Source organism: Esox lucius, chromosome 1 (assembly GCF_011004845.1).
Source record: "Esox lucius isolate fEsoLuc1 chromosome 1, fEsoLuc1.pri, whole genome shotgun sequence".
Taxonomy (NCBI): domain Eukaryota; kingdom Metazoa; phylum Chordata; class Actinopteri; order Esociformes; family Esocidae; genus Esox; species Esox lucius.
In genome coordinates this window covers 24734114-24749844 of record NC_047569.1, presented here as the reverse complement: position 1 = coordinate 24749844, position 15731 = coordinate 24734114, and the positions used below count along the sequence as shown (strand labels likewise).

At 40.7% G+C, this 15731-nt stretch overlaps 1 protein-coding gene across 18 annotated transcripts in view; it reads left to right on the top strand.

Annotated features, from left to right (window-relative positions):
* The window catches only part of phldb1b (pleckstrin homology-like domain, family B, member 1b), a 104431-nt gene that overhangs the window by 15802 nt on the left and 72898 nt on the right, over positions 1–15731 (top strand). For 15 of the 18 annotated variants that reach the window (XM_020047108.2, XM_020047106.2, XM_020047150.2 and 12 more), the window contains exons 2-4: positions 5863–5964; positions 8653–8776; positions 11601–11771. In XM_020047108.2, the coding sequence (XP_019902667.2) occupies positions 5905–5964; positions 8653–8776; positions 11601–11771 (355 nt within the window). In that variant the 5' untranslated portion in view covers positions 5863–5904. The other 3 variants (XM_020047169.2, XM_020047179.2, XM_020047158.2) reach the window with 3 other exon arrangements.

Below are 15731 nucleotides of genomic sequence, written 5' to 3'. Positions count from 1 at the left end.
GGGGGCCGTTCCTCCCAATCACGCCCCTCCAGGTGTCACTGTCGTTGCCCACGTGGGCGTTGAAGTCCCCCAGTAGAACAATAGAGTCCCCAGTCGGAGCACTTTCCAGCACCCCTCCCAGAGACTCCAAGAAGGTCGGGTACTCTGCACTGCCGTTCGGCCCGTAGGCACAAACAACAGTGAGAGACCTAACCCCGACCCGTAGGCGCAGGGAAACGACCCTCTCGTTCACCGGGGTAAACTCCAACACATGGCAGCAGAGCTGGGGAGCTATAAGCAAACCCACACCAGCCCGCCGCCTCTCACCATGGGCAACTCCAGAGTGGTGAAGAGTCCATCCTCTCTCAAGGAGTGTGGTTCCAGAGCCCAAGCCGTGCATAGAGGTGATCCCGATTAAGGAATTAAGGAAACAACTGTTGGCGAAAATGGAAGAAGTTCAAGATGACGGTCAGTCTCCCTCGGTCTGGGGCTCCATGCAAGATCTCACCTCGTGGGGCATCAATGATCATGAGGAAGGTGAGGGATCAGCCCAGAACTACACGGCATGACCTGGTCAATGACCTGAAGAGAGCTGGGACCACAGTCTCAAAGAAAACCATTAGTAACACACTACACCATCATGGATTAAAATCCTGCAGCGCACGAAAGGTCCCCCTGCTCAAGCCAGCGCATGTCCAGGCCCTTCTGAAGTTTGCCAATGACCATCTGGATGATCCAGAGGAGGAATGGGAGAAGGAAACACACAGCCAGGGCAACTAAGGAGTGGCTCAGTAAGAAGCATCTGAAGGTCTTGGAGTGGCCTAGCCAATCTCCAGACCTGAACCCAATAGAAAATCATTGGAGGGAGCTGAAAGTCTGTATTGCCCAGCGACAGCCCCGAAACCTGGAGAAGGTCTGTATGAAGTAGTGGGCCAAAATCCCTGCTGCAGTGTGTGCAAACCTGGTCAAGAACTACAGGAAATGTGTGATCTCTGTAATTGCAAACAAAGGTCTCTGTACCAAATATTAAGTTCTTCTTTTCTGATGTATCAAATACTTATGTCATGCAATAAAATGCTCATTCATTTCTTAAAAATCATACAATGTGATTTTTGGGATATTTGTTTTAGATTCCATCACTCACAGTTGAAGAGAACCTATGATAAAAATTATAGACTTCTACATGCTTTGTAAGTGGGAAAACCTGCAAAATCGGCAGTGTATCAAATACTTGTTCTCCCCATTGTATATACTCTTAACTAAAAGGTTGAATATTTTTTACAAAAGGTGTAAAAACAAAGGAGGACTGGCGTCAAATGCTATGGCCTTCATTTGTTTTCTCCAACAATTAAACAAAGAAACCGGAATTCCCACATTTACATTTATTCAGTTAGTTTCACCCAAAACTAAACTCTTGGTCTTGCTTCTCAATGATCTCTTGATGTCCAGGAAAACATTTACCGGTAACAAAATATAAATTACAGTATACTCAGACTACACCCTTGATCATTTCAGTTACTGTAGCCTTGGTTAGCACACATTAATTTCTTACATTTCTTACAGATGATTTGGATAATTAATTAACAGGACAGGAAATATCTTCGATCAGGAAACAGAAATTGGTCTCTCTTATTGCAACCAATGGACAGAACATGATAAAATGTATCAAGGTATGCCATGTGAAATGACATACCCCTTTATTAGCCTTTGTGAGAATTAGGGGGTATGGGACACTCCAAAATCATAATCTTAATAATAGCATCAAGTAAAAAAAAAAAATGAATAGAAAATGTTAGCTATATTTTAACAGGTGAGTTTACTGAGAACACTTTTACAGCAATGATAGGGGAAGGAATTAGGGTTAACTGACTGAAAACGGACAGATTATTTAACTTGCCGGCTCTTAGTTGGATTTTGCAACCTTTTGATCTAACCATTGGGCTACTTGCCACCCCAATGTGTAGTGCTGGATCAGGACAGCCTGAGAAATATTTATTGTTCTCAGCTCCCACAAGTAGTACATCTTCTGGTGCACATTCTTGGCAGCTGGCAAAATAAGATAACCAGCCTGTCACTTCTCTTTTTCTCTATTGCTCTCTGGCCCACGCCAGCTCTAAGGCTGCTGTTGAATAATCCTCTGGCCTCTGGGTAGGAAGAAAAAGGAAGCCAATCATTACCTTGGAACAACAGTACTTCATACAAGACTCAAGCGTTCCATTATCTCTTTTTCTATTCATTAGCGTTCTAATTTTATTCCCTACACACTAGCAGTTCTAAGGGGCACAAAACATCTCTTCCTTGAAAATGTATCCCCATGGGGAATCTGTGGAGAATGTCGTCACAAATGTATTGCATGTAAAAACCTGCAAACGCAGTGTTTGGCTAATTGGGAAATATATTCCAGATCTTGAGGAGATGCATTACTAAATATCTAACATTTCAGTTTCAACCCTGCTGTAGTAAGGAATAATTATCCATTTGCTTTGTCTGACATCGATCTCTGACCTCTTTAAAGACCACACTCTTAGCCTGCTGTCATGACCTGACCCAGGAATATTAACCATGAAGCACCTAAAAAGGACCTAAGGGGATTTTTGAAATGTGTATCTGGCTTTTCTTCTTCAATAGGCTCTGCCCAGACCTGCATGCTTTCAGCCACACGCCAACATTTGTACCCCCCCATCCCCACCAAAAACATCCTTCATCTGTGAGGGAAAGTTCCATGACTGCTCAATGGATATCAGTGCTGGTCTTTATTGCAGTGCCTTCAAACTGAAAAAAGTTACATTCTTTGCATGGTTGTTCCTGAATCTCTGTGTGCTTGATGTTAGATGGGCTGATGCTTCAGAGCACATCTTCTGAGAAAATTCTGTCTACAGTACTTGGACAGAAAGACAGACAGACAGACAGACAGAGAGAGTGAGTGGGAAAGAGATGAGGCTTTGATGAATGTGATGGCATGTGGTGGGAAATGGCCAGGAACAGGGGCTGGAATCAGATCAAACCAGACTACATCACAAAGATCTATTGGATTAGATAGTGTTCAATGGGGCCTATTGTATCCTCCATATGCAGCTCTCTAGCTGACCTACATTGCCAGCATGAGTTTTCACATATTTGTAGTTCCCAAATAGTGTTAATAACACCGTTCCTGTCGCAACTCACTGTTTCGGCCCTGTACCTCCATTCCCCTCTCACGCATTTTGTTTCTGCCTCCCTCTCACCATCCCTCTCTCCCACTGTTATCAGGGCTTGTGGCTGCCATGTAGGAATGTAGGCTTAGTTCAGTATAGCAAGCACAGACATGTTTGTGTTGTAAATAGAAGCAGATAGCAAATCAAGGGTGAGTGTTCAGCTGAGAGGTAGCAGGTTGCTAATTTGCTCACTCTGTAGCTGAGAGCGAGCATACATTTTGCAATGGAGGCTGTAAATTTGCTGGATAACTGGCGAAAGGTAATATTGGGATATCCCTTTGACTGCACTGGGAGGTATAACAAGGGAGGTGATGACCACAGCGTGTGATGCTAATGGGTCCCTCACATACAGTAGATTCTTAAAACCGATGGTCATGTTAAATGTAGAGTTTGATTCATGTGTTTGGTTGTGCTCACAGTGTTTTTTAATTTCATTGTCATAACAGACACATGTTGGTGTTTTTCTTGGTTGATGTCTGTCCTTCAAATAGGATTAAGCTGCAGATTAGAACATTTTAAATCTACAAATTGGTACGCATCAGCCATGTTTCTCAAGCCTCCACAAAGTTATGTAGGTTTACTACTCTGAGAACACCTACATCCTTCCAATGCACTCAAGTTTACAAAGATTACTATAATTATGTGTTGGGTAACCATGCTTGTGGTTTTCACAATTTATTTGACCACAACCCTCTCAAATCACATATAATGGGTGCATAAGTGTTTTTTTTGAGTTACTAAGCCTTACTCTGAAAACTGGACATTTATATACAACACATGTACGAATACAGGCATGGACCATTATTTATAGCAATCTGTACTGGGCTGACTCAATGGAAAGGTCAAAAAGCACTGGATAAGAGAATAGACATTTGTGGTATAATGGGAGAGGGGTTTGTAATAACCTGGACAGCAGACCGAAAGATCCAAGGCGACTGCTTTGCTGTTGATGTGTCAGGTCTCAGGGGAATCCACCCAGTGTGTGTTTGGATGTTGGCTCAGTGCAGTAATATTGGATATCAGCAGAATCTGTTTAACACGGTTTCTCCCCTCTGAGTGTTGGCTCAGCGTGTGTGGTGTGTGCTCCTCTAATGAATCACATTACTGACTCATCATGGCTTAGAGGGGCTGAAGGGACTGAAGGGAAATCCCAATAAGCAGCCTCTTCCTATCTTCACTCATTGATCAATTCTGGGCAATTTTTCGCATACACCACTAGAACTTTCTCATTCACTTGTCATGTATACATCTACAGAGCTGCTTGAAAGAATGTAAATTCTTTCAAGCAATTATAGATGTATTAGTGTTCACCATGAAATATTTATTTAATCAGAATCTTTCTGATCTGACATAACAGCTTTATGTTACCAATTCCATATATTGGCTTAAAGGAAATCTTGCATGTAGTAGAAAAACATTAACATGGAATTAGTGAAGGGTCAAAAATAAGCAAACCCTAAGTTACATTGGTTTAATCAAGTAGGTAAGTAGAATCTGGTGGGTAAATAATTGGGTACCAATTGAATTATTCAAAGAATGGGTCTTTAGGGAAGATTTTGGGCAGGACTGTTAGAGACAAGAAACCTGTTCAGTTTGGTGTTAGCCTTACAGGTGAATGCAAAACACACCATGCAGAGAGGAAAGGAGATCTCAGAGGAATTCAGGAAGAGGGTAGTGTGAGCTCATCAGTCTGGGGAAGACTATACAACCATCTCAAAAAGTTTTGAGGTCCATCAATCCACTGTGAGGCAAATCATTTAAATGGAGAGAATTTAACATGACAACAAATTATCCTAGAACTAGACACTCCAGTTATGCCCACAAATGAACCCCAAGAGCCACAAGAAAAATTATAAATCAGGTGCCAACAAAAAACATAACATCTGAAAATGTGCAGACCTCCCTTGCTGTTTCTCTGGTTGCTGTGTATGAATCAACAATAAGAAGAAGACAGAATCCCAATACCACCAAAGAGTCTTAACAGTCAAGCATGGTCAGGTAGGGTGGTGGGAATGTCACAATCTGGATCTGCTTTCCTCTTCTGGACCTGGTTAGACATACTAGGAGATTCTTGAACAGAATGTTTGGCCATCAGTCAAGGAGCTAAGCTGGGCTGAAAATGGATCTTCCAACAAAACAACAACCCAAAGAATGGCTGAGGAGAAAAACATATTTGTTTTGAATTGAACTTTGAATTGGCCAAGTCTTGAACTTAATCCAAACGAAAGGCTAAGACCTGAAGCGACACCGTGCAAGCCAGACACTCATCTATCATCACTCAATTGGCTGTGTTTTGAAAGGAGAAGATGGCAAAAATCCCTTTAAAAATATTTCTTATTAAATAAACAATGAAAACTCATCATATGTCTTTATTTGTGTCCTTCATTTAGAATGTCGTCAATTATGAATTGAGGTTTAGATACGGATATTCAGAGTTTCTTTTATTGTTTCATGCTAAAATAATGACAGTTCTTGTAGAGTTCTGTGTGCTTGTGTACAGACACCACATAAAAAGTGAGACTTGACTGAGAACACTCACAGAAAGAGTAGATTCAAAAGTATAATTCAAGTTTCTTTTGTAAAAAGCAGTAGTCTGTAGCAGGCCTTTGAACCTCCTGAATTCTTTCATGTCAGTTTGACTGCTTGTTAGATGATCCGCTGACAGCTGTGTTTTGTTTTGTTTCCGCAGGATTTTCATGTGTCAGAGGGGGTGATTGACAACACAGTGGATATGGACAGTCTGAACAGGAACCTGTCTGAGTGCAGACTACAGACCCATCAGGTGTTACGGGTGGGTTGGCGCAGCATGTGTGGAGGGAATGCACGTGCGTGTGTGTGTGTGTGTGTGGGGGGGGGGGCATTGTTTGAGCAATGCTCAAGCTTTGGCAAGCAACATTAGAAACCAAACAAAACGCAGGCTGTCATCGCACAATGAAATTTTGTTTTATTTTTCTAGAGTCAAACCTCTCCACAGAATGTTCTCTGTTTTTGGGTTCACTGATGGTGACAATGTTGATGTCAAGGCTCCCTGAGGGTTAAGTAAATAAGAGAACTACGGATCTGTAATGACAAGCTGCTTCTGTAGTCACCTGGGGTTTATACGGCAATGTGTTGTTGAGGCCAGATGTCAAGTTATGTATGAAATCATTTAAAATTCTTTAGCTGGACTTGATGGAGCTTGTCCAGGGTAATATAACCAATAGAATAGTGAAAAAGTGGTGTTTGAACCAACATCTGGTATTATGCTATGTTTTTACAGATTACAAACATGTATGTCAATCAAAGGGTCATAGCCCACCTAATGTTTCATATAATTATAAAGCAGAGTAGGCTGCTAGTCTTCTCCTGAAAATCCCTGCTGTGGGTATATATGAATTGAAACAACCTACCAATCAAGGTAAAGGTTAAGGGACAGATATGAAGGCTATAGCCAGCAAAGTAAGCAAATGCCAAATCACCAGACATTTGGGTTTGTAATTATAAGAACACAGATACTGTCTTGATCCTGTCTGGGTAATGTAGACCTGCACCAGCTGTGGATCAGGTCAGATGGCCCACAATGCAGTGCACTGGTAGCTAGAGAAAGGGGGGATGATACATGAGAAGTGAAGTAGGAGATGGATGCAGAAAAAATAAAGCGGGGAGAGGGTCAGGAAAGTCAGAGAGAGAGAGAGAGAGGGATGAATATGGAGCTGGAGGCAGGATGATGATACGCTTAGAGCAGTTGGCCGCAGGGGAGCAGCAGAACACAGGATACTAATTCAGGTGCCACTAACAGTAGCTTAATGAAATACAGGAAAGAGGGGAAATTAACTGTTTCCCATGCCTTTAAATAAAAAAAAGTGAAAGGGTCAGTAAAAGGGGACAGGGGACGCAGTCAAAGTGAAAGATGTTCCATAGAGATGAGCCTGAAGAGATGGGAATTACATCACAGTAGGCCTTCTTATATTAAGCAGCAAACACAATGATTACTATCATAGTAGACCTTTTTCTATCATTTAGTGGGGCTCTTCATAGAGGTTTTAATAAGCTGTGCTGAAGTTATATTGGAATTGTGTACAATCAGTGACACCATAGGTAGGCCCAAAATGTGCTTTCCCCCTCCCATATAGTCACTACTGACTGTTATTCCATATCTACATGAAGCTGTTATCATTCATCTCCTCAGTCATCTTAGTGCCCAGTTTTATTAACTGATGGACCTACATGGATAATCCTACTTGGACAGCTATGTAGGACTGTCCAGACTAGAGTTTGACTGTTGCTAGTACTTCAGAAAGATGTTGTGCAGATGGGTGGATTTCAAAGGGGAGTTATCAGTCAGGATAGACAGTAGACTTAGACCTGAACTAGTTGTTTTCAGGTTGTTGCTGTAAATAAGAATGCGTTCTTAGCATACATACCTGGTAAAATAATGGTAAAAAACCCTTGTGTACCACACACTCCAATAGATGTTAAACTGATGACAAAGAGGTACTTCACAACATAGATCATTCTGAATATCTTCCAGGAGGTAATGTCTTCTAATTGCAGCTCTCAGTGCTTCAGCGGGTTTGAGCAAGCAATGTTACCATGACAACTCCCCCCTCTTGTACAGCCCAAAGCCCCATGCGGGTGTTTTTGCTCTGCGGGCATAACTAGGGACAGGCTCCCTTACAGCGCACACTCTGTCTGTGTAAAGCAATATGTAAACAGCACCGGCAGGATGGTAGAGCCATGCCACCACACAGAGAACACATTCATACAGGCTAGGCTGGATGTCGTTGGGTTATGAAATGAACTGGAACAGGAGCCTACAGTATCCACTGTGGCTATAAGCGGGGCTAAAACGTAATGAGTGTATTAATAGAGAATGAACCAAAAGGATGAATGGTTCTGGATAGCCAACATTTCCAGATAATGTCATGTTTTGTCCTTCCAGTGTAGTAAACATGTGCTGTCCCACTAAGCATCCATCCATTATGGATGTAGAAATGGTCATTGTCAAAAGGGCAGCTGTAGCTTGAGGGCAGTTAAGGTCTATTTGCACCCCTTTTAATGTTTCAAAGATCTTCAGAGACAGTCATTTTTGTCTTCAAATATATGGCCATACTAAGACAGCTCCTGTTTGACCTTTTTACCTACATTTTCCAGCACATCTGGACAATGTAAATCTGCTTAAGGCAGGTAGAGAGTTGGAGGGGTTAACTGGCCCCTCCCATTGGAACAAACTGCAAAAGGCATGAAATTGCAACAGCTTGCCTTGTTTTAAGCTGGTGTTCAAATTATGGCCAGTGATGTGGAGGGCTGTCAATATTTTGACCCCTTATTTCCCTGTAGTGCTTTATGTTTTGTGCTTTAATGTGTTTGGACATTGTGAGTACTGCTATTTTGGTAAATGAGATTAACACAACTGTTGTCTAAATGTGAAATATTGTAATAGGCATGAAGTAATAGAGTACAGTCTAAGTGATTGAATCTGTGACCTTTCTTTTCAAAGAGTACTCCACTCGATCTGTTTGAGAGCAGCAAGGGGCTAAAGGTTCAGGCAGAGCGCCCCCATCTGGTCAGTCTGGGCAGTGGTCGTCTCAGTACGGCCATCACACTGCTGCCCCTTCCTGAAGGTGAGCTTATATATTTTATATACAAATGCCAATAGTAAGTCTGTCAAAATGAGGACCAATTAAATACCAATGAATGTCAATTAAGCCATTATGAAGCTACCTACTGAAGTTCAAGCAAATGCCTTGAAACTTACTGGCTGGCATTTCATCATACAACACTGTTTACATACATTTGGGACACTGCATAAATTGCAAATTAAACCAGAATGCCATCATGTGGAAATCATTTAATCCCTATACATATACTATAACTGAAAATAGTACATAGACAACATTTCAAATGTTGAAACTGACAAATGGTATTGTTTTTGGAACAATACATGCCCATTTAGAATTAGATGCCAGCAACATGTTTCAAAAAATTTGGGACAGAGGCAAATTTCCACTTCTTTTAACATCACTCTGTAGGTGTTTGGGAACTGAGGAGACCAACTGCTGTAGTTTTGAAAGTGAAACGTTCTCCCATTCTTATTTAATATAGGATTTCAGCTGCTCAACAGTTCAGGGTCTCTTTTGCTGTATTTTTGAGTCATAATGTCCCAAATGTTTTCAATGGGTCACAGGTATGGATTGCAGGCAGGCCAGTTACTACAGGGCCATGCTGTTGTAATACGTGCAGAATGTGGTATGGTATTGTCTTGCTGAAATAAACAAGGCCTTCCCTGAAAAAGACGTTGCTCGAAGGCAGCATATGTTGCTCCCAAACCTAAATATATTGTTCAGCAGTAATGCTTCCTTCACAGATGTGCAAGTCACCCATGCCATGTGCACTAATGCATCCCCATACCATTACGGATGCTGATGCACCCCCATACCATCCAATATTGGTTTTCTGCCTTGTCCATTCCGTACAGAGATTTCTCCGGATTCTCTGAATCTTTTAATTATATAATGTACCATAGATGGTGAGATCCCCAAACTCTTTGCAATTTTACATTGAGAAACATGATTCTTAAATTGTTGTGCTATTTGCCCAAGCAGTCTTTCACAGAGTAGTGAACCTTTTCCCATTTTTACTTCTGAAAGACACATCCTCTCTGGAATGCTCTTTTTATACCCAATAATTTTACTGACATGTTGCCAATTAACATAATAAGTTGTGAGATGTTCCACCAGGTTATGTTTTAGCATTAAACAACTTTACCAGTCTTTTGTTGCTCTTTTGAAACATGTTGCTGGCATCAAATTCAAAGTGGGCTTTTTTTTTTAAGAAACAACATTTCTCAATTTCAACATTCAATATGTTGTCTTTATACTACATAAATATTTAATTTTTTTCTATTTTACACAGCTTCCCAACTTTTTGGGAAACAGGGTTGAACAATAAATTAATGATACCAAGCCTTCTGCCATTGTAACTAGTTTTTAAGCGTGAATACGTGGAAAGTTTTTACCGGCCAAGTCCATCTCAAGATTTCAAACCAATTATACATTTTGTCTATTTGATGAACATGAGACTTAAGGCAAAAAAGACCTCCGAAGGCACTAGAATTAAATATGGCTTCAGTACAGGCTTGTCAGACCATGATCAAAGAAGATACTAACAGTGCGGTGGAGACAATGGGTCACATCAATCATCATATTTTGTTGCCTTGAAATAGGGGGGCTATTCAAAAATAACATAACAGTGTTAACCAAAATGTATATAGATACCCTCAAACGAAAGTAGAGAATATATACTATAACCTAAATAGTAATTGTTTCTATGTCAAATTAAGGCTTTTGGAGTAACAATGCTCTGTGTGTTATGTTGACAGGGGGTCATTCTCAGTGGATCCCTGAGAGAAAATACCAAATCAATCAATATGATCTGTTTATTATTACATCGTAACATTACAAATGAACTGGACTCAGCTCAAGGTTTGGCTGGTCTCTATGTTTCTTCTTTGGTTCAGATGCTTCTAGGGGTTTTCCCCTAAACACTGTGCATCAATTTCTTGTTGTTGCATGCTCTTGGGGGTTTCTAGGCTGGGAATATGTAAAAGCACTTTGTGATAAGGGCTGATGTAAAAAGGGCTTTATTAAATACATTTCATTGATTGAGTTAATATTATTCTTATAATATGACATGGTAAATAAAGTTACAATAATAAAACCACAGAATACAGAAACATTTACATGCTCACAAATCAGCTCCAACAGCATGAACCCAACATAGCATATCCGTCACCCAGAAGTGTATATAGATTCTAGGAGCTATGGCTGAACTCCACACACACAAACACACAGCTCAGTCCCAGCAGAATTGACTAAGTTATGCTCTCTGACCCTATTGCCACTCTTATTTGCACCATGTGACAGCAAGAGGGAGGGAGCATTATTTTCAAAGCCCCCAGCACCCAACACACTCCTAACACCTCTTCCACCGCCTGCTGGGTCTGTCCACCATTGCTCCACATTCATACAAGGAATTCCTCTGTACAATCCCAAAGCTATTCCCTATAAAATGCAACCTATTCCCCATGGGCACTGGTCAAAAGTGTTTCATCTCATAGGGAATAAGGTGCAATTTGGGACAACACCTTGGTCAAAGGGGGAGGGAGGATAGGAATGTCAATTGCACTGTGTTGCGACATTCCAGGGGTTTTCCTCCTCTTATCTGGGCCCCAGTGGAGATGAGGCTGGACAGGCTCTGTGTCAGGCAGAGGGAGGGGCCTATGGATTGTGGAATGTAATTTAGAAACAAAGAATTTCTGTTACTTACCTTGTCTGCCTAATTTACTGCATGACTGTTTGATATGATGTTGACCCTTCATAAACCATGTAAAAACTGACTAACGCGTGGCCACTAGATTATATCAAAATGATTGTGTTATTTCTATAGGCAAGACCACGCTGGGCCATGGGGAGATGGACATCAGCATCCAGGGCCCAGGGGTTGCTGCCAAGCACTGCTATATAGAAAACCGGGCAGGAATCATCACTCTTCACCCCTGTGGGAACCAGTGTGCCATAGACGGGCTTCCCGTCACCCAACCTGTCCGCCTATCACAGGGTATGGCTCCTTACAAACAATGACTTGTTGAAATGAACATCAATGGCAAGTTTTTCTCTTACTGTAGTCTACTTAAACCAGGCCTTTTGCATTGTGCCTAACAACAGTCCTTGGCCGTGTTACATTGGCCTTATATGACCATATATGATAGTTGCCATTTCTGTTGTGCACAAAGACAGCTTTTAGAAAGTCACAACGAGGTTTCCTAGTTGAAATAACCAGTTGGATGGGTGTTTACATGCATTTCCCCCAGTAGGAAGTCTTATAGTGAGCTTCCTTTTCAAGGTAAATGTCTATCGTTGTTAATAAGCTTTTGTATAAAATTGATAATGCCTGAGAAATCATGGTTTGTAGGATAAAACGGCACAATACCCATGCCAATACATCCTCCAAACTACAGTTTATCAGGCATTACCCCCAAATTATAACAATTTCCATAGCGTTTGAATTTACACTGGCATGCTCAGGACTTCATGCAGGAATGTCAGTGTCAATTCATGGAAACTCGAGTGATATGCGTGCACACTGCAGAGGCTTGAAACCTTTCCTCACGCTTGCAAACCTCCAGGAGGTTTGATCGAAAAGGTGGTGCACGCTACCTCAGAAGGTGGCTTCTCAAGCTATCACTATCTGTAAGTTTACATAACAAAATTATCTAGCACATTCACTGCTTCTTCGATATGTCTAGGAAAATGTATTATAATGTAAATAAGATTGTAAGGAATCTCTATGTGGATGTAATCAAATTCAATATAATTCCTTTATTAATCCCTCCCTATGACCAGGTTGGAATCGTGATCACATGACAAACCAGGTCATTAGGAGGGATCAGCCAATAACTAACTGGGTAATTAGGAGGGATCATCCAGTGTAGTTGAAAGTCTGAAAACAGTTAACTACATAAGAATGGAGGATGCCTTTAATGGTGGTGTCCATGCTAGCACATGTTTTCTGTAATAACCTCTATGTCCTTGACCAACCAATGCAAGCATAATTGGTGTATTAGGATTGAGAAAAATATAGTAAATTGGCACTTTTCCTCAGTACATTGATCATGAAATAACCAGGACAATTTCACACTGTTGGGTTGACCATCTACACTTCAGAACTCTTTGCACATGATAACAACAAACACCCTAGCCCATTCACACACCCCAAGCAAATACTAAATCAAATACACTCATCAGGGAAACAATCTCACTCACTCACTCACTCACACAAACTGTTTAGGAGCCAAAACATAAGGATTTTTGCTACACTTATATACTTCAATATACAATATTGAAACTCTGGAACTGCTAACTCGAGCGCCTCTTGGTGTTCTACTTCTACCCATCACATGCTTGGGTATTTCTAGGCTCCTTTAGACAATAGAGCTGGTGATGACATTGACTGTCTCCTGGATTCTCTTGGCCATTTGAACAGGCACATGGCTATTTTATTCCAACCCTCTTACTGTAACATATTCCCTTGTCCCCCTGGGGTGGGGGATAATTAATCAAAAAATTCCTTTAAGGTAATAACCTGAAAATGATTTGTGTAGTTAAAGACAACCTTTTAGTTTAAATTGGTGTCATTTTTTATTCAGAAGCACAATGTCTGTGTAAAGATATTTAGATTAGACAATACTTTGACACATTGTATGTTTTTTTCTTTTGTACCAAACGTCACTGAAAAGTATATCAAATGCTAAACTTTGACAATGGGATTTCATTGTCCAGAAAGTCTCAACCAGGATGTTTTAATGGTTGCACACAGGCTGGACCCCTAGGCACGGCCAGGATTCAAATACCTGTTCACACGGACGCAACTGTACTGCGAAGGAATTACTTCAGACCAATGTGTTGCGTTTTTTATTAGTCAATGAGGTTGTGTTAATATTAGGACCTTTCTATGCTAGCTTTGTAAATAGCCTACTGTACGCATACTTGATGATGTCACATGCGTCACGTATATTGGCACACTTGCAACAACTTATGAAAATAATTTGATTTAAAAAAATCATCGAAACAGCAATTACATTAATAATTGAATACATTTTGCAATCTCATTGACCACTAAATATATATTTTTACTCCCACTAGTAATGGAGTAACTGCTTAGCATGGACCAACTGCAAGCTGGGGTTTCCCTAACATTTCCCAGCTTTTTCCTCACTAAAATAAGTTAGCATTGTTACCGACAGTCTGGTAGCAAGGCTAAACGCACTGAGGCTTGCCATATCCGCGGTTTTCACGTAGATTGGTCGGGGGGGGCGTATTTTTCGGATACTTCTGAATCTCACCGCACTCTTTTCGTCTTTATGTGCTATATCGTGTCTTTCTATGCTGTCACCACAGTCAGACGTCACCGGCTTCACATGCGTTTGTACCGCACAGGCGTTTTGGGATTCACTTGTAAAACAGTAAATATGTGTTGGGCTGTATTGGCCAATACAGGTCAATCATTGCCAAAATATTCTGTTCAAGCCAAATCTAATTTAAGTCAAAATCTGTTACCTGTTAACCAAACAGATTCTCTATACTGCACCTAAAACTACGTTCATCTAAATAAATGTATATGATATACTCATCTCTCAAATACTTTTCTGTTTACCCATTTTATATAATTGTACGTCAACTTTGCAAAGGTTTTGTTCATTCTGTATGTATGTTTTCTACCAGCAGCAGCACAATTACCACGTAAAATTCTCGGTATACATTTATTTGGTGAATTAAGGTGATACTGCAAAAAAGTCACCAAAGAATCAGGACCAATTTGGTAGTCATAATCTAAGAATCTCAAACAAATATTGTGACCGGAAATGGGTGAGGTTATTTAAAATGACGCAGAATGTACCATGTCATAGAACCCTCTTTGAGATTACACATGCTTTACAAAGCTCTGACTCAGGTTCCTGTTCCCCCAACCCCCTCTGTTCTCCTCCCCCTTCTCACACCAAAGCCTTTTCTCTTACTTAAAAATTAGTTTGAGTCTGTGTCACAGACAGCTGTTCAAATCCGACAATCTCTCCCGCTGCCAGGAGCTCCCACAAGCATGAGCTCGTCCAGCCGGGTGAAATATTGTCCATCAAGTATGCTAAAATAGGACACCATGCAAGGCTGTGAGGGAAGGATAGATGGATAAGAAATAGTAAACTCACAACTGTTAACTGAAATGGATTGTATCCACAACACTTGGGTGAACTAACTTTTCAACTGGCTGTACTAAGGCAGGTACGTGGACAGCGTGCTTTGTGAAAACAACTTTTAGGCAAGCTGCCTGTGGAAGAATAGCCTACGTATATTGACAAAACAAAGGGTTTCGATAAGGCAAGCTCTTATTACACTAGTTATTACCACTCTCTTGTTTCTTCGATAATAATTTACCATATAGGAAAGGCACGTGGGTCTTTTTAAAGGAGCAGTCGCAATGGTAACAGAGGACAAGACGACTTTCATTCATTGTATCTAAAGTAAGTGTTTTTTCAGATTGTTTTTCAGAATGTTTTTAGTAGCCTAGTTTAGGTGTGTCATAGGGAATATACAGATTGTTGTATGTTGCTGAAGAGTTGGATGGGACCACAGACAGGAATACGTTGTCTAATTGTACCTTAAATGTTTTATAAATTATTTTCGAATTGTAAACATTACAATTGTGTCGATATTTCGTCATACGTCACATTTGCCTGTACTAAATATTATCGTTTTGTGGGTATATTTTATTAGCAACTATGTAGGGTAACTTTTATAACACCGTCATTTTTGCACTGTGTGAATAACAGGGAATTTCCTCCTCTGCGTGACGTAAGTTAAAATCTCTCGCCAATTCAACGAAGACTGCTATTTTGTCATGCTTACTGGTGCTTACTGTTACGTTTCTATTTTTGGTCAATGTGACCTAAGCAGGCTGACAAAATCAGACTAAAAACTAGATACAATCCATTCACAAACTCACTCCTGTCAAGAATTTTGTAATGTC